The 25,737-nt window shown below is 51.3% G+C and overlaps 1 protein-coding gene across 1 annotated transcript in view; it reads left to right on the top strand.

Moving 5' to 3' along the window:
• Positions 1 to 19,991, top strand: part of Muc2 (mucin 2, oligomeric mucus/gel-forming) — a 34,247-nt gene extending 14,256 nt beyond the window's left edge. The window contains exons 29-48 of the mRNA XM_052712979.1: positions 1,055 to 9,148; positions 9,778 to 10,056; positions 10,671 to 10,951; positions 11,231 to 11,405; positions 11,894 to 12,141; positions 12,750 to 12,933; positions 13,216 to 13,432; positions 14,176 to 14,354; positions 14,554 to 14,623; positions 14,755 to 14,852; positions 14,969 to 15,000; positions 16,201 to 16,378; positions 16,693 to 16,797; positions 17,001 to 17,041; positions 17,157 to 17,279; positions 17,541 to 17,639; positions 18,273 to 18,401; positions 18,567 to 18,606; positions 19,229 to 19,355; positions 19,620 to 19,991. Coding sequence (XP_052568939.1) covers positions 1,055 to 9,148; positions 9,778 to 10,056; positions 10,671 to 10,951; positions 11,231 to 11,405; positions 11,894 to 12,141; positions 12,750 to 12,933; positions 13,216 to 13,432; positions 14,176 to 14,354; positions 14,554 to 14,623; positions 14,755 to 14,852; positions 14,969 to 15,000; positions 16,201 to 16,378; positions 16,693 to 16,797; positions 17,001 to 17,041; positions 17,157 to 17,279; positions 17,541 to 17,639; positions 18,273 to 18,401; positions 18,567 to 18,606; positions 19,229 to 19,355; positions 19,620 to 19,836 — 10,916 coding nt within the window. The 3' untranslated portion in view covers positions 19,837 to 19,991. The remainder of the gene's footprint in view (positions 1 to 1,054; positions 9,149 to 9,777; positions 10,057 to 10,670; positions 10,952 to 11,230; positions 11,406 to 11,893; positions 12,142 to 12,749; positions 12,934 to 13,215; positions 13,433 to 14,175; positions 14,355 to 14,553; positions 14,624 to 14,754; positions 14,853 to 14,968; positions 15,001 to 16,200; positions 16,379 to 16,692; positions 16,798 to 17,000; positions 17,042 to 17,156; positions 17,280 to 17,540; positions 17,640 to 18,272; positions 18,402 to 18,566; positions 18,607 to 19,228; positions 19,356 to 19,619) is intronic.
• The last annotated feature ends 5,746 nt before the right edge of the window (positions 19,992 to 25,737 follow it).

The raw sequence follows: 25,737 nt of genomic DNA, 5'->3' as shown, positions 1-25,737 counted from the left end.
GAGACAGGGTTTCTCTGTGTAGCTTTGAGCCTTTTCCTGGAACTCACTTGGTAGCCCAGGCTGGCCTCGAACTCACAGAGATCCGCCTGGCTCTGCCTCCCGAGTGCTGGGATTAAAGGCGTGCGCCACCACCGCCTGGCTGGTAGATGACATTCTTGAGGATGACACTGGAGATTGTCCTCTGGTCTCTGCATTCACATATACACATGTTCATGCACATCTGCAAACACATGTACACACACAAACGTGCACACACACAGATGTTCACACACACATACAATGCAGGCTAAGCATGGTGATGCACACTTACAACCAGCATCTGGGAGACAGAAGCAGGATGATTGCCATAAGTTTGAGGCCTATGGTCTATGTCAAGAGTTCCAGGCTGGCTAGAGATGTATATAGCAAGACCATGATTTTAAAAAAAAAAAGACTTAAATTGTGCAGTGATATTCTCCTTTTTTCCTTGATTTAAGTTCCACCAACAACTCTTAGTAAGTGACATTACAATACTTTTCCATGATAGGTAGGGCCAAGAAGAGAAAATCTTTCCAAATCCCTCCTGGGCTTCCTTCAGAAGCAGACGTGAGGGCAGGCTGCACTTACCTGCCTGTGGATCACAGGTGGATTTGCTCACTGTTTGACAAGTCCATGAACACAGAGGTGGGCCCTGGCCTGTGTGGATGACTGTGTTCTTGGTCAGGAATAGACAAAGCCCCTTTCACATTCTTGCTTAGGGATGGCTCCCTTGTTAGTCTTTTTTCTCTCTCTCTCACAACATTGCCAAGGAAGGAGTACTGAGCTGGGACTCTAAGACCAGTTTGTGTCCCACCTAAACATGGCCTTAAGTGGCACCTTCTCTTTGGGCCACAGTCTTTCAGCTGCAAAAAGGTGGAAATGGGTCTATTCTGATCTCTGACCCTATAAACATGGTCCATTAGTGATGATGGGGTGGGCAAGTGTATCTGTGGGGCGGCTGAGGAGGTCACTGAGGACTCAATCACCTTAGCCCCTCTCAAGCATGAATGGCTTATATGTAATTTTGCTTCCCTAGTATCATGCTGCTACTGGTCTGACTGGATCAACAACAACAGTCCTAGCGATAGCAGTGATGGTGGTGAACGAGAGACCTTCGACAGTGTCTGTAGTGCTCCTGAGGACATTGAGTGCAGGTCAGCCACAGAGCCCAAACTCAGCTTGGAGGAGCTGGGCCAGAAGGTACAGTGTAATGTCTCAGTTGGGTTCGTTTGCCATAATGAAGACCAGTATGGAAATGGAGACGAAGTATTTGGACGTTGTTATGACTATGAGATACGAGTCTACTGTTGCTATTCAGAGGAGCACTGTACTACTCCAACCACCTCACCTGCAACTTCACCAACTCTATCTACCTCTTCCCCAACCACCTCACCTACAACTTCCCCACTGACTTCATCTATTACTTCACCAACAACCTCACCTATCACTTCAACAGTTTCACCAAGTACCTCAACTTCCATGTCACCAACAAACTTGCCGACCACTACATCAATCATTTCATCAACCACTTCCCCAACCACTACACCAACCATCTCATCTACCACTACACTGATGACTTCATTTACCACTTCACAACCATCTTCATCAACCACCTCTCCTAGCAGTTCACCAAACCCCTCTGTAACAACTTCACCAACCACTTCACCAGGAACCTCAACCACCACATCACCAAGCACCATTACATCAATCTTGCCTACTACATCCACCACCACACGAGAGCCCACTACATGCATTGAAGATTGTAAGTGGACAGGCTGGAAGGATTCTGGCAAGCCCACCCATGATATAGACAGTGGAGATTTTGAACTGATTGGAGAAGCCTGTGAACCAGGCTGGAGAGTAGAAAACATCTCCTGCAGAGCTGTGATGTATTCCAACAAACCACTTGATCAGCTAGGACAGAAAGTGATTTGTGACAAAAAGGTTGGGCTAGTGTGCAGAAATGCAGAACAGGAAATAGGAGGGTTCATACCAATGCCTGTGTGTCTCAACTATGAGATCAATGTTCAGTGCTGTAGTATAGAATGTACAACAACCACACAAACTTCAACCACCACTAGAGTGACTTCTATCCCAACATCTACAAGCACGGTGACTCCAACCACACCTTCAACCACCACAGAGACCTCAACTGCAACAACTACCACACAGACCACAACACCAATACCCCACACAAGTACCTCAATTCCAACATCTACTACCACACAAACCACAACACCAACACCCTATACAAGCACCTCAACATCAACATCTATCACCACAGAGACCACAACACCAACACCCTCCCCAAGCACCTCCACCTCAACATCTACTACCACACAGACACCAATCACAACCCCCACCACCACCACAGTGACTCCAACTGCAACAACTACCACCACAGAGACCTCAACATCTACCACTACACAGACCACAACACCAACACCCTCCCCAAGCACCTCCACCTCAACATCTATCACCACGCAGACACCTAGTCCAAAGCCAACTACTACAATGACTCCAACCCCAACACCTACACCCACAGAGACCTCAACTTCCACATCTACTATCACAGACACCACAACACCAACTCCCTCCCCAAGCAGCTCCACCTCAACATCTACTACCACACAGACACCTAGTCCAATCCCAAGTACTACAGTGACTCCAACTCCAACACCTTCCACCACAGAGATCTCAACCTCAACATCTACTACCACACAGACACCAATCACAACCCCCATCACCACAGTGACTCCAACACCAACTGCTACCACCACAGAGACCTCAACTTCAACACCCCACACAAGCACCTCCACCCAAACATCTACCACCACACAGACCACAACACCAACACCCTCCCCAAGCACCTCCACCTCAACATCTATCACCACACAGACACCAAGTCCAACCCCAAGTACCACAGTGACTCCAACTCCAACACCTTCCACCACAGAGACCTCACCCTCAACATCTACCACCACCCAGACCACAACACCAACACCCTCCCCAAGCACCTCCACCTCAACATCTACTACCACACAGACACCAAGTCCAACCCCAAGTACCACAGTGACTCCAACTCCAACACCTTCCACCACAGAGACCTCACCCTCAACATCTACCACCACCCAGACCACAGCACCAACACCCTCTCCAAGCACCTCCACCTCAACATCTATCACCACACAGACACCAATCACAACCCCCACCACCATAGTAACTCCAACACCAACTGCTACCACTACAGTGACTTCAACACCTACCACTACACAGACCACAACACCAACACCCTCCCCAAGCACCTCCACCTCAACATCTACTACCACACATACACCTACTCCAACCCCCTCTACTACAGTGACTCCAACCCCAACACCTACCACCACAGAGACCTCAACCTCCACATCTACTATCACAGAGACCACAACACCAACACCCTCCCCAAGCACCTCCACCTCAACATCTACTACCACACAGACACCAATCACAACACCCACCACCACAGTGACTCCAACACCAACTGCTACCACCACAGAGACCTCAACACCTACCACTACACAGACCACAACACCAACACCCTCCCCAAGCACCTCCACCTCAACATCTATCACCACACAGACACCTAGTCCATCTCCCTCTACTACAGTGACTCCAATCCCAACACCTATCACCACAGAGACCTCAACTTCCACATCTACTATCACAGAGACCACAACACCAACACCCTCCCCAAGCACCTCCACCTCAACATCTACTACCACACAGACATCAAGTCCAACCCCAAGTACCACAGTGACTCCAACTCCAACACCTTCCACCACAGAGACCTCACCCTCAACATCTACCACCACCCAGACCACAACACCAACACCCTCCCCAAGCACTTCCACCTCAACATCTATCACCACACAGACACCAATCACAACTCCCACTACCACAGTGACTCCAACTGCAACAACTACCACCACAGAGACCTCAACCTCAACATCCACCACCACACAGACACCAAGTCCAACTCCAAGTACCACAGTGACTTCAACATCAACATCTACCACCACAGAGACCACAACACCAACGCCCTCCCCAAGCACCTCCACCTCAACATCTACTACCACACAGACATCAATCAAAACCCCCACCACCATAGTAACTCCAACACCAACTGCTACCACTACGGTGACTTCAATGGCAACACCTACCACCACAGAGACCACAACACCAACACCCTCCCCAAGCACCTCCACCTCAACATCTACTACCACACATACACCTACTCCAACCCCCTCTACTACAGTGACTCCAACCCCAACACCTACCATCACAGAGACCTCAACCTCCACATCTACTATCACAGAGACCACAACACCAACACCCTCCCCAATCACCTCCACCTCAGCATCTACTACCACACAGACACCAATCACAACCCCTACCACCACAGTGACTCCAACACCAACTGCTACCACCACAGAGACCTCAACACCTACCACTACACAGACCACAACACCAACACCCTCCCCAAGCACCTCCACCTCAACATCTATCACCACACAGACACCTAGTCCAACTCCCTCTACTACAGTGACTCCAACCCCAACACCTACCACCACAGAGACCTCAATTTCCACATCTACTATCACAGAGACCACAACACCAACACCCTCCCCAAGCACCTCCACCTCAACATCTACTACCACACAGACACCAAGTCCAACCCCAAGTACCACAGTGACTCCAACTCCAACACCTTCCACCACAGAGACATCAACATCAACATCTACCACCACCCAGACACCTAGACCAACACCAAATACCACAATGACTCCAACCCCAACAGCTACCACCACAGAAACTTCAACCTCAACATCTACCACCACACAAACCACAACACCAACACCCTCCCCAAGTACCTCCACCTCAACATCTACCACTACACAGACACCAAGTCCAACCCCAAGTACCACAGTGACTCCAACTCCAACACCTTCCACCACAGAGACCTCACCCTCAACATCTACCACCACCCAGACCACAGCACCAACACCCTCCCCAAGCACCTCCACCTCAACATCTATCACCACACAGACACCAATCACAACTCCCACTACCACAGTGACTCCAACTGCAACAACTACCACCACAGAGACCTCAACTTCAACATCCACCACCACACAGACACCAAGTCCAACTCCAAGTACCACAGTGACTTCAACATCAACATCTACCACCACAGAGACCACAACACCAACGCCCTTCCCAAGCACCTCCACCTCAACATCTATCACCACACAGACACCAATCACAACACCCACCACCATAGTAACTCCAACACCAACTGCTACTACTACGGTGACTTCAACGGCAACACCTACCACCACAGAGACCACAACACCAACACCCTCCCCAAGCACCTCCACCTCAACATCTACTACCACACATACACCTACTCCAACCCCCTCTACTACAGTGACTCCAACCCCAACACCTACCACCACAGAGACCTCAACCTCCACATCTACTATCACAGAGACCACAGCACCAACACCCTCCCCAAGCACCTCCACCTTAACATCTACTACCACACAGACACCAATCACAACACCCACCACCACAGTGACTCCAACACCAACTGCTACCACCACAGAGACCTCAACACCTACCACTACACAGACCACAACACCAACACCCTCCCCAAGCACCTCCACCTCAACATCTATCACCACACAGACACCTAGTCCAACTCCTTCTACTACAGTGACTCCAATCCCAACACCTATCACCACAGAGACCTCAACTTCCACATCTACTATCACAGAAACCACAACACCAACACCCTCCCCAAGCAGCTCCACCTCAACATCTCATACCACACAGACACCAATCACAACCCCCACTACCACAGTGACTCCAACACCAACTCCTACCACCACAGAGACCTCAACATCTACCACTACACAGACCACAACACCAACACCCTCCCCAAGCACCTCCATCTCAACATCTACTACCACACAGACACCAATCACAACCCCCACCACCACAGTGACTCCAACACCAACTGCTACCACCACAGAGACCTCAACACCTACCACTACACAGACCACAACACCAACACCCTCCCCAAGCACCTCCACCTCAACATCTACTACCACACAGACACCTAGTCCAAATCCAAGTACCACAGTGACTCCAACTCCAATACCTTCCACCACAGAGACCTCACCCTCAACATCTACCACCACCCAGACCACAACACCAACACCCTCTCCAAGCACCTCCACCTCAACATCCACTACCACACAGACACCTAGTCCAACTCCCTCTACTACAGTGACTCCAACCCCAACACCTACCACCACAGAGACCTCAACTTCCACATCTACTATCACAGAGACCACAACACCAACACCCTCCCCAAGCACCTCCACCTCAACATCTACTACCACACAGACACCAATCACAACCCCCACCACCACAGTGACTCCAACACCAACTGCTACCACCACAGAGACCTCAACACCTACCACTACACAGACCACAACACCAACACCCTCCCCAAGCACCTCCACCTCAACATCTACTACCACACAGACACCTAGTCCAACTCCAAGTACCACAGTGACTCCAACTCCAATACCTTCCACCACAGAGACCTCAAATTCCACATCTACTATCACAGAGACCACAACACCAACACCCTCCCCAAGCACCTCCACCTCAACATCTACTACCACACAGACACCAATCACAACCCCCACTACCACAGTGACTCCAACACCAACTGCTACCAACACAGAGACCTCAACATCTACCACTACACAGACCACAACACCAACACCCTCCCCAAGCACCTCTACCTCAACATCTACTACCACACAGACACCTAGTCCAACACCCTCTACTACAGTGACTCCAACCCCAACGCCTACCACCACAGAGACCTCAACTTCCACATCTACTACCACACAGACACCTAGTCCAACCCCAAGTACCACAGTGACTCCAACTCCAACACCTTCCACCACAGAGACCTCACCCTCAACATCTACCACCACCCAGACCACAACACCAACACCCTCCCCAAGCACCTTCACCTCAACATCTGCTACCACACAGACACCAATCACAACACCCACCACCATAGTAACTCCAACACCAAATGTTACCACTACAGTGACTTCAACGGCAACACCTACCACCACAGAGACCACAATACCAACACCCTCCCCAAGCACCTCCACCTCAACATCTACTACCACACAGACACCTACTCCAACCCCCTCTACTACAGTGACTCCAACTCCAATACCTACCACCACAGAGACCTCAACCTCCACATCTACTATCACAGAGACCACAACACCAACACCCTCCCCAATCACCTCCACCTCAACATCTACTATCACACAGACACCAATCACAACCCCCACTACCACAGTTACTCCAACACCAACTGCTACCACCACAGAGACCTCAACATCTACAACTACACAGACCACAACACCAACACCCTTCCCCAGCAGCTCCACCTCAACATCTACTACCACTCAGACACCTAGTCCAACCCCAAGTACTACAGTTACTCCAACTCCAACACCTTCCACCACAGAGATCTCAACCTCAACATCTACCACCACAGAGACCACAACACCAACACCCTCCCCAAGCACCTCCACCTCAACATCTACTACCACACATACACCGATCACAACCCCCACCACCATAGTAACTCCAACACCAACAACTACCACCACAGAGACCTCAACATCTACTACCACACAGACACCTAGTCCCACCCCAAGTACTACAGTTACTTCAACTCCAACACCTTCCACCATTGAGATCTCAACTTCAACATCTACCACCACAGAGACCACAACACCAACACCCTCCCCAAGCACCTCCACCTCAACATCTACTACCACACAGACACCAATCACAACCCCCACCACTATAGTAACTCCAACACCAACATCTACCACCACAGAGACCTCAACATCTTCTACCACACAGACACCTAGTCCAACCCCAAGTACTACAGTTACTCCAACTCCAACACCTTCCACCACAGAAATCTCAACCTCAACATCTAGCACCACAGAGACCACAACACCAACACCCTCCCCAAGCACTTCCTCCACAACATCTACTACCACACAGACACCAATCACAACCCCCACTACCACAGTTACTCCAACACCAACTGCTACCACCACAGAGACCTCAACTTCAACACCCCACACAAGCACCTCCACTCAAACATCTACTACCACACAGACACCAATCACAACCCCCACCACCACAGTGACTCCAACTCCAATACCTTCCACCACAGAGACCTCACCCTCAACATCTACCACCACCCAGACCACAACACCAACACCTTCCCCAAGCACCTCCACCTCAACATCTATCACCACACAGACACCTAGTCCAACTCCCTCTACTACAGTGACTCCAACCCCAACACCTACCACCACAGAGACCTCAACTTCCACATCTACTATCACAGAGACCACAACACCAACACCCTCCCCAAGCACCTCCACCTCAACATCTACTACCACACAGACACCAAGCCCAACCCCCACTACCACAGTCACTCCAACTCCAACTCCTACCATCACAGAGACACCAAATCCAGCCTCAACTACCACACCAAAACCACCCTCGTCCTCTACTGTGACTACTACTACCACCACACATTACACAACCCCAACAGCCACTGTCATAATCACAGAGACTCCAACCCCTTCTCCCCCCCCTTCAGAAACCCCAACTACACCCTCTACCTCTACTGAAAGCACAACCCCAACATCTTCTACTAGCCAAACCCCAACCCCCAAACCCACCACAACCAAAGAGATCTCTACTTCTACAAACACAGTACCTACTACAGGACCAACTTCTTCCAAACCTCCAACCAAGCCATCGACGCCTGTGACCACTGTGTCCACTTCTCCCCCACCCTCGGAGCCCATCACCCTTCCAAGCACCCCTGTAACTACCATAGCAACATCTAGCACACCTTCATCACCTGGAACAACATCACCGTTCATCACTTCTTCAGTGGGCAGCACACCCTCTTCACCTCCAGGATCAACACCAGGACCTACCACAACTCTTGGTAAGCACACATGTGAAGTCACCTCTTTTCCTCCTCTCTTAGGATAGCTTCCTTTCATCAGGGAAGCTTTGTGGCCTCAAGATTAGAGCCTGGGTTCAACATTTTGTGCTTCATGACCCTGTTCTTGCCCAGGGAGGCCAGTCCCCTGGAAGGTTTGAGGCAGGCTAAGTGGGCCTTCTCTGTCCCCTGAGTCAGATCCCTGGGAGTGATGAATTGGCTGGAAACAAAGATCACTGTCTTTCTGTAGATAGGCTTTCCTCAGAAAGAGCTACTTCAGCATAAACTTGGTCGCCCAACACTGATGGGACTCTATGGGGAAAGCTCTCCCAGGGAAGTCCTGGGCTGCATCAGGCCAGCGCTGGTGTAAGGCAGAGGGCCACTCTCTGTCTGGGCATGGCACAAGAGGCCTTGGAGGGTAGCTAGTCTGGCACTGTCAGATGCCAGTGTGCAGTGTGACAGTCACACAGTGTGCATGGTGATGTCAAATCCTGGTGAGTGGATATAAGGCTTTGACCCCTCCCCATGGCTTCTTGAGCCAGCTGCTCTCTCTGTGGTGGTGCTTGCAGGTTGAGCTCTGCAGCATCTGAGATGAACGGTGCCATCGGTCCACAATGTAACTGTTCTTACAGGTGTGTCTACCTCCTCAAAGACCACAACAATGCCAACTTCAACCACCACCAGACCACCCTCCACGTCCACTCCTACACCCCCCACTGTGCCAGTGTCCACCACGGAAACCGTCACCCAGACAAGGCTCTCATCAACCACACCAACTACTTTGGAGACCACCAGGACCTCCTCTTGGGGGACAGTCTCAGTCTCCCCAATCACCTCTCCCAGCACTGCCTGGACCAACACTGACACCGTGGTTATCTGCTGTGTTTTGAATGGAACATTCTATGGCCCAGGTATCCATGGTGTTCATTTCTAATGTTCACAAAGCTCAAGCTGGTCCTGCTCTTTCCAGTGAGTAGAACCAGGGTCAGATCCCAACATGGAGCTTCCTCAGGAAGCTGGATGCTGGTCATGGGTGGATGCTTTTGTGGTCAGCTTTGCCTTGCTGGGAACATGAACCAGAGAGTCAGGGCTCTTCCAAGTTCAGGAGAACAAATAGGGGTGGTCTTAGTCTGTTTTCTGTTATAACAAAATACTTGAGGCCAGGTGATTTATAAATAATAGGTCATTCAGCTGACAGTTTTGGAGTTAGGAAGTACAGGAACATGGCACTGGCACCTGATGAGTTCCTCATTCTGCATCAAAGCATGATGCAGGTATCAGGTGTTGAGGTGGCACAAATGTGCCAACTCTGGTCTCTCTTCCTCTTCTTGTAATGCCACTAATGCCGTGCTAGGGGGCTCACCCTCATACCTCATTTAAGCCTGGTCATCTCCCCTAAGGACCCTCCCCCAGTACAGTAAGCCCCTCCCCATGGCCTCCATGGAGTCTATCAGTGTGTTCTAGTGTCCAGCTATGCCTTTGGATGGTGTAAAGACTACATTCTTCTCTTTCCTTCTCTTCTTAGGTGAACTGGTCTACAACAATACCCTTGGGGACACTTGTTATTATGTGAACTGCTCTTTGGATTGCAAAGTCCAGTTCTTCAATTGGTCCTGTCCATCTACTCCCTCAACTTCTACACCCTCAACACCAACATCCCCTCTGACGACCACACCTTCCACACCATCTACCACGTCTTCCAAGTCGACACCCTCCACGCCAAAATCCACATCATCCAAGTCAACAACTGGCACTCCAACCACAACCTCCATCTTTGAGTGCCAAGACTTTGATCCTCCTAGACAGGTCAGTGGGCAGTATGTGGCTTGTTACCCTGGCACTGAACAGGTCCACGTCCAGGCACCCACCATCTGAATGACACGCTTCCTCGTTGTTCAAGATGCCCGTATCCCCACACCCTGCACTTTCTCCAGTAGAACATCGTGGGCACAGGGTCTGCTGGCCCTCTCTCTTTTCATCCTAGCTTCCCTCAGCTCCATCCCTGAGTGCGTCCTGTCCTCCTGTGTAGACTGGGGAAGCTGAGCTAGGCTGCCTGCTGACTGTTTCACACCCTCCATCCTGCAGGTGAATGAGACCTGGTGGCTGTGTAACTGTACCATGGCCATTTGCAAATATGACAACGTAGTAGAGATTGTGGAAAAGGAGTGCAACCCCCCACCCATGCCCACCTGTTCCAATGGCCTCAAGCCCGTGCGCGTCACTGATCCTGATGGCTGCTGCTGGCACTGGGAGTGTGACTGTAAGGCCCTTAGCTATCTGGGGATGCACCTGCCAGGGCCCTTTCTTCTTTGGTCCCAGTGACTGCAGGGCCAGCCTCTGGGAACAGACCTTGATTGCTAAGTGCCTGCTGTAGGCTGTGCACACAGTCTTAGGGACTTCTCAATACCCTTTATGTCTCCCCGGGTAGGAGCTTGGGTAGGTAGAAGCCTTGACTGGTGGGGCAGAGGCACCTTTCTGAGCAAGGATGCTTCTGAGGTTAGGAATGACCTTCTGGCTCTAAAGTAAGGTCTCACCCTGCAGAAGAGGGGGTGTCTCTGGACCAACTGGGAAGATGTTTTTAGAAGATCTGCCCCAGCTTGGATGCCCCTAGTGGCTCAACCTGGGGACCAGGTTTTTCAGAATCCCTTAGTTACTGCTGTTTTTTCAGCCTATCCCTTGAATCCTGACCATGATTTGATTCCAGTGGTTCTGGCTTGGTGACATCAACTTACAGAGCTTCTTCCACAGGCTACTGTACCGGCTGGGGAGACCCGCACTTTGTCACCTTTGATGGGCTCTACTACAGTTACCAGGGTAACTGTACCTACGTGCTGGTGGAGGAGATTATCTCCAAGGTGGACAACTTTGGGGTCTACATTGACAACTACCATTGTGATGTCAATGACCAAGTGTCCTGCCCCCGCACACTAATTGTGCGCCATGAGACCCAGGAAGTGCAAATCAAGACTGTGCACTTGATGCCTATTGAGGTGCAGGTATGTGGCTGGGGCTGTCTGGGCATCCACAGTGTGTCTGCCATGGCCTTATACTGTAGGCCCCAGGCAACAGAGGACTAAGCTGCAGGTCCATTGGCCCAGCCTGGAGCCATGGCACATGCAGGGCCTCCTTAGTGTCATATCAGCCCTTCTCACGGGCTCTCTAAGTGAGCAAGATACTCCCTCCATGAGGATAGGTGAACAGGAAGTGACTGTGTCTAGCTGAGTCTTCTCTATCCTCTGGGGTCATTGGGGATGTTGACTGAAACATCTGAGGAGCCCTGACCCTTTCATGGTGCCTCAAAGTCTCTGGGAAGAGCCTTCTTTGGCTTCTCCTGGGATGAGCTGGGACAAAGGTCTGCCCCAGTATGGTGGAAAGGAAGCAAGAAGGGAAGAGAAAGAGGTGAGGGACAGGAAAAGATCCCCTTTTAGATAGGGGTAGAGATATCCCAGGTGCTATTCCAAGGTGCAACTTGGCCTTCTTGATCAGCTGTATGGCTTCCAGAGGACAATGGTGGGACAGGACAGAGCAGGACAAGCCTCTGGCAGGTGGCAGGCTCTTGCTCCTGTCTCTGAGGCCCTCCCTGACTTGGACATGTTGACTACAGGTGCAAGTGAACAAGCAGGTAGTGGCTCTGCCCTACAAGAAGTATGGGCTGCAGGTATACGAATCTGGCATCAACTTTATGGTGGACATCCCCGAGCTGGGTGCCCAGATCTCCTACAACGGTCTGTCTTTCTCCATCCGGCTGCCCTACCGCATGTTTGGCAACAACACAAAGGGCCAGTGTGGTGAGTCCCCCAGCCGCTTTCCTTGGAGGGCAAGACTGGGTGTGAACACCTGTCACCTAGCTGTGGGTTCTCTGTTCCTCTGTGGACGGGCACTGTGGCAATGTCTTGTGTTTGGTCCCTGTGAGAGGCCGCAGATGTTAGCTTGGCTTTGACTTTTCCCTCTTGCCTGACCAGTGGGACACAGGGAGCCTGGGCAGGAGAAGGAGAGCTGCCAGGGCTTGACCTGAGTCTCTGATAGTGTGGTCTTGGTGCTGGCTTGACGGGTGGCTTCTCTGTGTACAGGTACCTGTACCAACAATACTGCCGACGACTGTATCCTACCCAGCGGGGAGATCATCTCCGACTGTGAAGTTGCGGCTGACCAGTGGTTGGTGATTGACCCCTCCAAGCCACACTGTCCTCACAGTGACTTCACCACCAAGCGCCCAGCCATCACGACACCAGGGCTCTTGCCCAAGAACTGCACTGCGTCTCCTATCTGCCAGCTCATCAAGGACAGGTGACCTGTGGGAAGTGGAGGCAAGAGGATCAGGACAAGCCTAGGCTATTGAGATCCTGTCTCAAAAAAAAAAAAGCAGGCTCTCAAGAGGTCTCGTCTTTCTATTGTCCCTGCTGTCTCCCGAGTAGGCAGAGCAGCCCGAGCAGCCCCTGTGTGGGCCTGGAAGAGCTGGGGTATCACTGTGGATGGGTGTCGGGTCCCAGGGGGCCCCAGGACTTGGCTTCTGCTTTCCCAGGCCCTAGCTATCTTCCCTGACATCCCCCGCCCCAGCACTTCTCTTTGCTCTCAGACATCTCTCACCTCATGGCCAGCTGCAGGCTCAGGTGAGCTGGAGGCCCTGGGCAGATCAACTGACCAGAGGACATTAGCATATCAGGGAGGCAGGTTTGAGCTTGGACACAGGTCAGGAACTCCTAAATCTGGTAGCCACAGGACGACGTTCCCTGTCCCTGGGAGGTGTTTGAAGTCAAAGCTAGGTGATTCTCTGCCAGGATTGTTGGAAGGGGACATCCTGACAATCAGTGACCATTCAGGTGTTCAGAGTACGTCTCTCCATGCCTGATGGCACAGGCACCTGTCCTTCCTTTCCTGGAAGCCAGAACTTTCTGTCTTCTGCTGCTGTAGCCATAGTGCCTCTTTGGCAGGTGCCTCTGAGTAGGCTCCAGTAGGGTAAAGGGAGGTCCAGGAAGCCTGTGAAGAGGCCGGGGTGCTGACCAGAGTGTGACCCATCTCTCCCTGCATAGCCTGTTTTCCGAGTGCCACCCCTTCGTGCCTCCCAAGCACTACTATGAAGCCTGCCTGTTTGATAGCTGCTTTGTGCCTGGCTCTGGTATGGAGTGTGCCAGTGTACAGGCCTATGCAGCCCTCTGTGCCAAGGAAGGTGCCTGCATTGACTGGCGGAACCATACCCAGGGGGCCTGCTGTAAGTACCACGCATCTCTCTCCATGTGCTGCCCTGTGCTGGGGATCTGTGGGTCGGCAAGGGAACTGGGCAGCTCCCCATCCTCTGTTGGCATGGGGTGAAGTCCTATGTGGGAAGGGCTGGGTAGCTCTGTCACTGCAGGGAGGGGCAACCTTGTCTCTCTGGATATGACCTTCCTGATCCTTGCACCCCTCTGCAGCTGTGGAGTGTCCATCTCACAGGGCGTACCAGGCCTGTGGCCCTGCAGAAGAACCCACTTGCCAGTCCAGGTATGCTGCCTGAAGACTCCTGCTGGTTCCCTAGTCCTGCTCATGCAGTCCAGTCAGCTTTAGCCCTGTCCCCAAGCTGAGCCCCAACTTACATCATTCCTTCCTTCTGAGCCTGTGTCTTGCCATTCCAGCCCTTCCCAGAATTCCACACTCTTGGTGGAAGGCTGCTTCTGTCCTGAAGGCACCACCAAGTTTGCCCCTGGCTATGATGTCTGTGTGAAGACTTGTGGTATGTCTCCTGCCTCTGCTGCCTCCCTGTCTACAGAGGCAGGGTCAGGAAGTGCATCCCTGTTCCCTCTAATATCATGACAGTGTTAACAGAGTTTGTTTCCTCTCTCTTCCTAGGCTGTGTGGGACCCGACTATGTCCCCAGAGAGGTAAGTTTTCCCGTGTGCTGGGGTAATTCTCCCTAAAATCCTGAGCTCTGGGGAATGAGTGGGGTGAAGTGATATGACAGCCTGGGATTCCAAAGACTGAGTCATGAGCTATGTAAGTCCTGGGTGAGATTTACCCACTCATTCATCTGCCCATTGGTACATCTGTCCATCAGTCCATTACCTTGAGCTGTCTGTCACCCATTTAACCATCTGCTATCATCCATTTATCCACCCACCCATCTATCCACTCATCTATCCATTATCTGTCCAACCACCCATCAATCCATCCAATACCTATCCATGATCCTTTCATCTATCCAAACTATCCATCTGTACATCCATTAGCCATCCATGTTATCACCCACCCATCATTCATCTATCTTTTATCCCATCCATCATCCATTTGTTATCCATCCATCCATCCATCCATCCATTCATTCAACCAACCAACCATCATCTACCTGTCCATATTCACTAGCTTATCCTTCATTCATCCATCCATCCTCCATTCATTCATTAATTCATCATTCACCTACCTATTCCACATCCATCAATCTATCCAACCACCCATTCTCCATTCACCCATCTGCTATCTATTCATCCAACCACCCATCTATCATCTATCTATCTTTCATTCATTCATCTATTTACCCACCCTCAATCTATCCATCATCCACCCATTCATCCATCTATCCATTATCCACCAATCTAAAAACCTACCCATTACCCATCCATCCTTTACCAAAGCATCTATCCATCCATCCATCCATCCATCCACCCATCCAACTACCTACATACTATTCATCCATGCAACCAACCACCAATCCATCATCCATCCATCCTTCTATCTTTCCAGTCATCAACTCATCCATCAGGCCATCCATTCATCTATCCACCCATCCACTCACCAGTCATATACTCTGACTAAATGTGAGATATGTGTGGTGTGTCTGTTGCATACCAGGAGGATGTTGGTGGGTGCCGGTGAGCAAGTAACATCTGTGGGATATCAGTGACCTTGAATGGAAAGGTGCTGGCCTGTCCCTAAACCTTCCCTATGAGCTCAGGGATGGTGGGGGATATGGCTTTCTCACTTGACCCCTCATCTGGCTACCTGATCTAGCTCTTTTCTCCCCGGTTGGCCATGGAAGTGCCATAGTAGGGCTAGCCTGGTGTTAATCTGATCTTTCCTCTTTGCAGTTTGGAGAACAATTTGAGTTTGACTGCAAGGACTGTGTTTGCCTAGAGGGTGGAAGTGGCATTGTCTGCCAGGCCAAGAAATGTGCTGGGGAGACCCAGACCACATGCGAGGAGGATGGCACCTACCTTGTCGAGGAGGTCAACCCAGATGACAAGTGCTGCAACATTACTTCATGCAGTAAGGACACCCCTGGGGCATGGGAGTCATTCTCAGACCACTGGGGCTATGTCCTGCTGGGGCTCCTAGTGTAACCAAGCTTGCCTGCTGTAGGTGAGGCTTGCCGCCATTTCCTCACTGGTGAGCTCAGGTTACACTCACTTGAGAGGGCAGTGGTAGTGGCTGTTGGATCAGACCAGGAGCCCCTGCTCCAAAGTACTTCAAGTACTGGTCTTGGTGGGCTCCACAGGGGCCTGGACCCATGCTATGCAGTGGGAGGTGGTGCTCTGCCTGTGTGATCCATCCTGGTCACCACACTCTTGCTCTGCCTTCAGAATGCGACACCAAATTGTGCAAAGCAGAACGCCCCTCATGCTTGCTGGGATTTGAAGCGAAGAGCCAGCATGTGCCTGGAAAATGCTGTCCAGTTTACTCCTGTGGTAAGTGAGGCCAGCCGGGCAAGAGAAGGCCACAGGCAGGGCAGGCTGTGAACAAGGGGTCAGTGGAGGGAGCATGCTTTCTCCTTGTGCTTCTTTATCATGGCTTCGGCTGTGTATCCATCCAGACCTAAGCCTGCTTAGATGTGTGTGGGAGGCTAAGGCTCAGGATGCTTCTGATGGCTTTTCCCACTCTTTCTTCCAAGAACCCAAGGGTGTGTGTGTGCACCAGAATGCTGAATACCAGGTGAGTTCTGAACTGGGAGGGGACAGGGAGGATGGTGGCATTGTCTGTCTCCTGACAATGGAGTATGCATGGGTGATGGTGTGTGCGGCTCCCTTACTTCTGCCTGCTCCTGCAGCCTGGATCTCCAGTGCATTCCACCAAGTGCCAGGACTGTGTATGCACCGACACCATGGACAACGACACTCAGGTCAACATCATCTCCTGTACCCATGTGCCCTGCAACATCTCCTGCAGCTCCGTAAGTGCGGCTCCTCACTTCTCTCCCTCTTCCTGCCTCAGTTTACCCTCTTCCTGTCTTCTAAGAGGTCACAGTTCCATGTTCATTTCCATGAGTTGCCTTCAATTTTTTTTAAAAAAACTCTTCCTTGCCAAATTGTGCCTCCCACCATAGTACTTGTTCCATTCCTGCCCACAGGTGAGGTATTCCAGTGATCCCAGGACTTGGTTGGTTGCAGGGACAAGGCTTTGATCTCAACCTTGTCCTCTCCTGTGTCCACAGGGCTTTGAACTTGTGGAGGTCCCTGGGGAGTGCTGCAGGAAGTGCCAGCAGACCCACTGCATCATCGAGGGGCCCAACCAGCAGTACCTCATCCTGAAGGTGCGTGTTCACAGGCAATGAGCAGTGCTCCAGGCTCCTCCCATGAGCTTGTCAGCCACTGGCCTTGAGTCATCCCGGGTCCCACATAGCTTGGTATGAGTGACCATATTTGGGTGGCTAAAAACCACATGTATGGCTGTTCCACTTCTGGAGCTCTGAAGTCCAGGATTAAGGCTGGCAGAAGCTGTGAGGAGTCCTTCCTGCCTCCTCTTCTTTGGGCTTCAGACGACACTGGTTGTGTTTACATCATCTCTGACTTGGTCTCCGTGTAGCAGCCTCCCTTCTATCTGAGCCTATATCTCCTCTTACAAGGATGCTCATCCCTGGAGTTAGGGCCATCTTGGCGTAGGATGACCTCATCTCCAGATTCTTTCCTTGAGATTTTCAAAGATCCTTTCCCTGTTCAGAGTCACTTCCTAGTTCACAGGCTAGACCTAGGTTAGAGATTTTTGTGTTTTGTAACCACAAGCAGGTAAGTTCCTGTCTCCAAGACTCTTATGGGTGTCACTTGCCCAGTGACTCTGGACCTAAGGGCCAGCTTCCTGTCTGTGAAGTTGTACCTCCCACATCTTCCTGGGCTGGCCTCTGGAGGGGCACTCGCTTAACTGCATTCTAACTGTGTTGTGTCCACAGCCTGGGGACATAGAGAAAAACCCCAGTGACAAGTGCACCTTCTTCAGCTGCATAAAAATCAACAACCAGCTCATCTCCTCTGTCTCCAACATCACCTGCCCGGACTTCAACCCCAGTGATTGTGTTCCGGTGAGTGGGACCCCTATGGCACTGGCCATGTGTGCTCTGCCTGATGCACCAGCTGCCTGGTTTCCGGGAGGCTTGTTCCGTACCCTCCTATGGGACAGCTCTTATGCACCCCACTCACCTGCTGGGGGTGCTCTGGGCTTCCTCCTCATTCTTCTTTCCCTTCAGGGCTCCATCACGTACATGCCTAATGGCTGCTGTCAGACATGTGAGTACAGCTGAAGATGGGTAGGGTGGTGGGTGGGCTTCATCAGAACCTTGGGCAGGAAGACACAAGGGCAGAACTCTTCAGGACTCCTGTTCCTGCTGTGTCTCTTTCGCCTGTGTGGATGTATAGGGATCTGAGTCCCCTTCCAGGAAGGGGCTGGGTAGAACCCGGCTGCAAGCTGGAGCCCATTTCCTGAAAGAGCAGTGAGACTGGGAGTTGAGGACTAGCCATGCTTGGAAAAAGGAGAGGAAACAGTACAATAGAGGGAGAGGGAGGGAGAGGGGGAGGGGAGGAGAGGCGGAGGAGGAGGAGGGAGAGGAAACAGTACAATAGAGGGAGAGGGGGAGGGGAGGAGAGGCGGAGGAGGAAGAGGAGGAGGAGGAGGAGGGAGAGGAAACAGTACAATAGAGGGAGAGGGAGGGAGAGGGGGAGGGGAGGGGAGGCGGAGGAGGAGGAGGGAGAGGAGGGAGGGAGGGAGGGAGGGAGAGAGAGAGAGAGAGGAGAGAGGGGAGAGAGAGAGAGACAGAGAGACAGAGAGACAGAGAGAGAGAGAGAGAGAGAGAGAGAGAGAGAGAGAGAGAGAGAGTCTTGACCACCCCTACACTTGCATCTCCTTCCACAGGCATCCCTAAAAACCATACCGCAGCCCCTTGCTCTGTCACCCCTGTCCTGAAGGAGATTTCCCACAATGGCTGCACCAAGAATGTCTCCATGAACTACTGTTCCGGCTCCTGCGGGACCTTTGCCATGTGAGTCCCAGGCTGGAAGTGGGAGATGGAGGGGTGGAGGAGCTCAAGGACAGAAGCAGCCTTCCACCAAGAGTGTGGGATTCTGGGAGGAGCTGGAATGGCAAGGCACAGGCTCAGAAGGCAGCAGTAACATAGGTTGGGGCTCAGCTCGGGGCGGGGGCTAAAGCTGACTGGACTGCAGGAGCAGGACTAGGGAACCAGTGAGGGAGGCTGCTGATGCTGTTCCCAGGTAGCTGGCACTCATTCTGCCCTTCATGTCCCCAGGTACTCTGCCCAGTTCCAGGATCTGGATCACAAATGTTCTTGCTGCAAGGAAGAAAGGACCAGCCAGCGCCAGGTGACCCTGGAATGTCCAGACGGCAGTGAGCTGAGCCATACCTACACACACATTGAGAGCTGTCTGTGCCAGGACACCGTCTGTGGGCTCCCGCAGACCCAGCGAGTCCGGCGTTCCAGTCCCCGATTTCTGGGAAGGAAGTGAATGGGTTCTACTGTACACATCCCTTCCCATCCTGTACCATCCTGCTGACTCTCTGAGCTTCCTCCACTTCAGCTTGGCTTCTTCTCTGCAGATATTTATTTTCAGAGTTTCTGTTCCATTCTTTGCTTTCTGATAATAAACTCAGGCATAGCCACTCTGGTCGTGTGGTGTAAGTTGGTTCTGCAAGGGTCTGAGCTGGCCACTGTGTGGATGGCTTCTGGGAACTGGGCGGGGCTCGATGGTTTGGAGGGGGTTCCTCAGGGACCCCTGGGGTCCAGTTACTGGTTTTTGCACACCAGACACAATGTGACCCTGCCCCCTGTATTGCTTTCCCTTGGGCTCTGGGCTCTGTCTGTTCAGAGCACTGGTTGAGCAAAGCCCCTTATATTCCTTTCCAGGGTTTCCCGCTATGGGTGAGACTTTTGTCCACATGCTCTGGGGACAGTGTGTGTTCAGGTGTGAGTGCACAGGTGTGCATGCACATAAGTGTATTTCCATGGGTTTGTGCCTATGGAGTGTGTGTGTGTGTCACTGAAGAGGCCTCAGGCCACAGACTGGGGGGCAGGGCATTGACTTCTGCCACAACTCGAAGAAAAACAATGGTAACTTTGTGGACTGTATTGTTTACGTCTGCATCACTGTAATAATTATACCCAACTAGAAACAGTGTCGAGGAAGGAAGGTTTATTTGGCTCAGGGTTTTGAGGGGTCAGCCCAAGATTTGCTTGACCCCATGCATTTAAACAGAACCCCAAAGCAGCAGCAACATGTGGCAGAGACAAGATGTTCACAGCATGGTTGGCCTGAACCTGACTGAGCAGGACTGGAAAAGGCCAGGGGCAATATCCTGCAAGGACTCAGGCCCTTGTCACGTTATCCAGGTCTCACCCCACCTTGAGTCTCCCCAGATAACACTCTTACCTTTCAATCTGTGAGCCTTTTTTGGGGGGTGGGGTAGGGGGTGGGGATACTCCATACACAAACTATAACATGTCTCCTCAAAGGCTGCTGGGCACAGCTGTCAAACCCCATGGACCTACCAGCATATGCTTGCGTGGTCCTTTGGAAACATGTCAGTTCCCTTAGCTTGCTCTTGTGTTGGTTCAAACGTGGTGTGTGTGTGTATGTGTGCACGCGCGCACTGTGTATGAAGCCCTCTCTCCTACCCAGAGTCTCCATAATCATGAATAGGGTTTAATCTCAAAATCTAAAGATTAATATTTAAAAGAAAACTTTCTAACGTGTGTTAGTCAGGATGGACTCTGTCTGCGGCAATGACAAAAACTGCCAAGTGTCTGAGGCTTACAACAGCATGAGGCCTGTTGTCCTCATGTTTCCTGCTTGATGCTCGGCTGGCATCTTACTGCACACCTCAGCTGCCTAGAACCTGAGGGGACAGGGCAGCTCTCATCTCCAAGGTCTCTTCTGTTGTGGTGGCTAAAGCCAGCTCAGGAGTCTTCCCAGAATCCATCCTTCAGGTCCAGCTCAGCAAATACTTTGGATGCTGGGATTGTAATACTACCATTGAGCAGCTGGGGGAGCCAGAGACACTTGGTGGCTGTCCAGTGACGGCTCTTGGATGGATGCGAGAGAAAATGCAAATGGCCCCCCTTTGGGAAGAGGGGTGTGTGTGTGTGTGTGTGTGTGTGTGTGTGTGTGTGTGTGTGTGTTTTCACACAGAGACTAGAAGGGAGTATTGAATCTCCTGGAGCTGGAGTTATAGGCAGTTATATGTATGTGTTTGTGTTGTGTGTATGCGTGTGCACACATATGTTGGTGCACTTAGAGGGCAGTGGTCAACCTTGGGTACCATTCTTTTTTTTAAAGTTATTTTTAAAAAGTTTTTTTTTTCATTTTACATACCAATCCCAGTTCCCCCTCTCTCTCCCTTTTTCCCGTCCTCCACCTCCCCCTATTCCATCCACCATCCACTCCTCAGAGAGGGTAAGGCCTCCTATGGGGAGTCAACAAAGTCTGGCATACTAAGTTGAGGCAGGACCAAGCCCTTCCCCCCTTTTCAAGGCTGAGCAAGGTATCCCACCCTAGGGAATGGAAGCAAGGTATCCCACCCTGGGGAATGTGCTCCAAAAAGCCGTTTCATGCAACTGGGCTAAGTCCTGGCTCCACTGGCAAGGGCTCCCCAAACAGGTCTAGCTACGTAACTGTCATTGGGTGCCATTCTTTAGGTGCAGTTCACCTTGTTTTTTGGGACAGAGTCTCTGCTGAACTTGGGGTATACTGATTAGGCTGGGCTAGCTGGCCAGCCAGCTGCGGGAATCTCCCGTCTCTTCCTCCGCAGCTGTGTGCACATGTTTTCTGGGGATTAAATATAGGTCTTCATGCTTTATCTACTAGTGCTTTACTGACTGAGCCATCTCTCCAAGGTTGCTGGTGTCTATGAGTTTCTACAAGTGCAAAACAATACATATTACTTGAATATTTTTAAATGCAGTAAACAAAACATTTGAGGTCCAGTAAGATCATTCGGGGTTAAAGACAACTGCCACCAAGCCTGTAAACCTGAGTTGAGAGGACTGATTTCCAGGAGTTGTCCTCTGACCTTGACACGTGTGTTGTGGCACACACGCACCCCCCCACACACACACATAAACAAGCAAACAAATGAATGTGATAAACACTTGAGAAGCACTAGATTCAGGATTATGGTTGTATCTGTGAAGGGATTGAGAGGGGGCAGCTCCGACTGTACTGTCTTATTCCCTCGAGGAAGGACATTTGAAAGCAAAACTTGCTACATGCTAACTTGAGGGGTCGTGGGGTCGCTCTTGCTGTTCTTTGTCCTTAAAGTCACTCTAAAAACAGCTGGGGCACCAGAGAATGTGTACAGGGCCACCAGCAGGGGGAGCCAGAGAGTGTGTGTACTGGACCACCAGCAGGGGGAGCCAGTGTGTACAGGGCCACCAGCAGGGGGAGCCAGAGAGTGTGTACAGGGCCACCAGCAGGGGGAGCCAGTGTGTACAGGGCCACCAGCAGGGGGAGCCAGAGAGTGTGTACAGGGCCACCAGCAGGGGGAGCCAGTGTGTACAGGGCCACCAGCAGGGGGAGCCAGAGAGTGTGTGTACTGGACCACCAGCAGGGGGAGCCAGTGTGTACTGGACCACCAGCAGGGGGAGCCAGTGTGTACAGGGCCACCAGCAGGGGGATCCTGAGGCCACATGGTCTTGAGTCACTTTTTTCTCTTCTTGACCAGGTCTTGTCACTCTGGTTCTTCCGCCCCTGTGACAACTCCTCCATGGCCTGGGCGACATAGACTGAGTCTTACATCAATGGTCAGAAACCAGAGCTGCTGCGTAGGACCTGTGTGGAGGGAATGGGCTCTGAAAACTTCACAGTGCTGGCAGACCATGGAGAGAACCCCAGAATGTGCAGAAGGAATGGTGTCCAGTCAGATCCATTCTGCAGGATTCTGTCAGTCACACTAGCAGCCCACCTTCTTTCTGAGCCCTGGAGAGGAGCCAGGTTTGTCCTGAGACCTCAAACCCTTTCTCTGCTTTGGCTCTTGTCCGCTTTGGGGTGAATTGTTTGTACTGTGGAAAAGTCATGCTTAGAAGCCTTAGCTTCTAACACCTCTGAGTGACTGTTTAGAAAGAGAGTCCTTTTCTTTGGGATTTATTTATTTTTTATTTTATGTGTATGAGTGTTTGGCCTGCGTGTATGTATGTGCACTCCTTTGTGTGCCTGGTGTCCTCAGAAGTCAGAAGAGGACATCGGATGCCTCAGAACTTCTTATTGTCTGTTTTTTTATTCTTACTGTTTGGGGGCCCACCACCCAACTCCCAAATAAATACACACAGAGACTTATTATTACTTATAAATGCCCGGCCTTAGCTTGGCTTATTTCTGGCGAGTTTTTCTCAATTTAAATTATTCCATCTACCTTTTGCCTCTGGGCCTTTCCTTTTCTTACTTCTGTAATCTTACTTTCATGCTTACTCGGTGGCTGGTACCCCCTTTTTTTTACTCCTTGATCTCTCCTTCTCTATCCCTCTTTTTCTCCTTCTATTTATTCTCTCTGCCTGCCAGCCCCGCCTGTCCTTCCTCCTGCCTTGCTATTGGCCGTTCAGCTCTTTATTAGACCAAACAGGAATTTTAAACAGGCAAAGTAACACAGATTCACAGGGTTAAACAAATGCAACATGAAGGAATGCAACACATGTTTGCATCATTAAACAAATTTCCACAGCATAAACAAATGTAATATTACATTTCATTAATATTATTAAATTAATATTCTACAACAAGAACTAGAGTTACAGATGGTTGTGAGCCATGATGTGTGTGATGGAACTGAACCCCTGATCCTCTGCAAGAACAAGTGCTCTTAACCATTAAGCCATTTATTCATCCTCTGAAGACATGGTATTTAAAAAGATGATTAAATCACAATGAGATCATTAGGGTGGGACCTAATCTAATTGGCTATGGATTAAGAAGCGTTCAGGACATGGACACACAGTATGACCAGACGAGGACACCGTAAGCCAAGGAAAGAAGCCTCAGGAAGAGCCAGCCTTGTGACTGCACCCTGGCTGGTGCTTTGCCACAGTGTCCTGAGCTGATGACACTCACACACTCAGCTGTTTGGGGCAGGGAACCCGGGTGCATGGAGCATGGCCCCTAAGCAGTCATGGAGATGTCTAGCTGATGCCGTCAGCATTTCTATAGGGAAACTGCACCCTTGAGGAGCTAGAAGGGACACCAGGAGTGGTCTTTAGTAGTGGGAACAGTAGGGACTGTTTCCAGAGCTTATACTGAGGGCACAATACTCAGTCTTCACTGCCTTCTCAGTGACAGTGTCCAGAGAGTTGTCACAGATGCAAGACTGGATAAATCAGCAACCCATGAGAATGTGGAAGGGACTGCCTGGCCACCCTGGCCACCCTGACTCATGGGCCCCTATTATTACCCCCAAACCCTCACGGTCCTTGAAACCCTTGAAACCCTGGATGTGTTGTAAAAGTTATTCTACTGTTCATAGCTTTAGATTAGTCCTTGGTCTTTGGGACATCCGGATAGCTCAGGATGCTCTTCCCCCTCCCCACCTTATAGACGGGGCTGAGATCAGGACCACACCCACCTCATGAATCTGGAGGTCATTTCACTGTTTCAAGCCCAAAGCCAAGTCTGACCCTGGCCTGTCTTGGCATGCAGGCCCTTTCCACACAGCCTCTTTCTCTCCAAAGGCTTATCTAACATGGCCCAACAAGAGAGCTTCCATTGCCCATTGTTGAAAGGTGTCCTTTTGGTGGAAAGCCTGGTGGCATCCTCTCATCTCAGGGCCTGTGACCAGTACTCAAAATGTGGGCCTGTGACCAGTACTCAAAATGCGGCTTATCAAGACTTGGTGGTTTCCTGGGTCAGTGAGTCACCTAATTGTCTTCACACTTCCTGTGCAGAGAAGGGTGGCTCCTGCTAGCCCAGGGATGCAGATAGTGGCTTGGCTGTCATTCTGCACCTGTGGTCTTTGCTTCCCAACTTTAGAGGTCTCCAGGGAGCTACGGGGTTCCAAGGTCACCTGACCCCTTGGTCCTGGGCTCTGTGGTTTGCTCCTGGGCTACGGCAGTTATAACCAGGGCCCTCTCCTTCACTGTTGACTCCGCTGACCTAGCTTCAGCCTCAGGGTAGAGGGACAGGGATAAAACGTTGGTCAGTTTCGGCAAGCACAGTGCCTCCAACAATTGCTCCTTCACAGGAGCTGAGGCAGGCTCTGCACGTGAACACTGGGAACTGCAGTCACAGGATGAATGTGTGGCCAGTCCTGCAGGAGGGCACCTGAGACCAGTTTAGGCCAGGTTAACAGAGGGAAGATAGAGCCTTCCTTCTGGCCTATCTGGTTGGCCATGGTGACCTTCCTGCCTTGCACTGTGCGCTGCTGGATAC

Source organism: Peromyscus californicus, unplaced genomic scaffold (genome assembly GCF_007827085.1).
Source record: "Peromyscus californicus insignis strain IS unplaced genomic scaffold, ASM782708v3 Scaffold_4__1_contigs__length_199733344, whole genome shotgun sequence".
In the NCBI taxonomy this organism is placed as follows: domain Eukaryota; kingdom Metazoa; phylum Chordata; class Mammalia; order Rodentia; family Cricetidae; genus Peromyscus; species Peromyscus californicus.
Note: the sequence above shows the minus strand (reverse complement) of the source record. Positions and strands in the feature narration are given on the sequence as shown.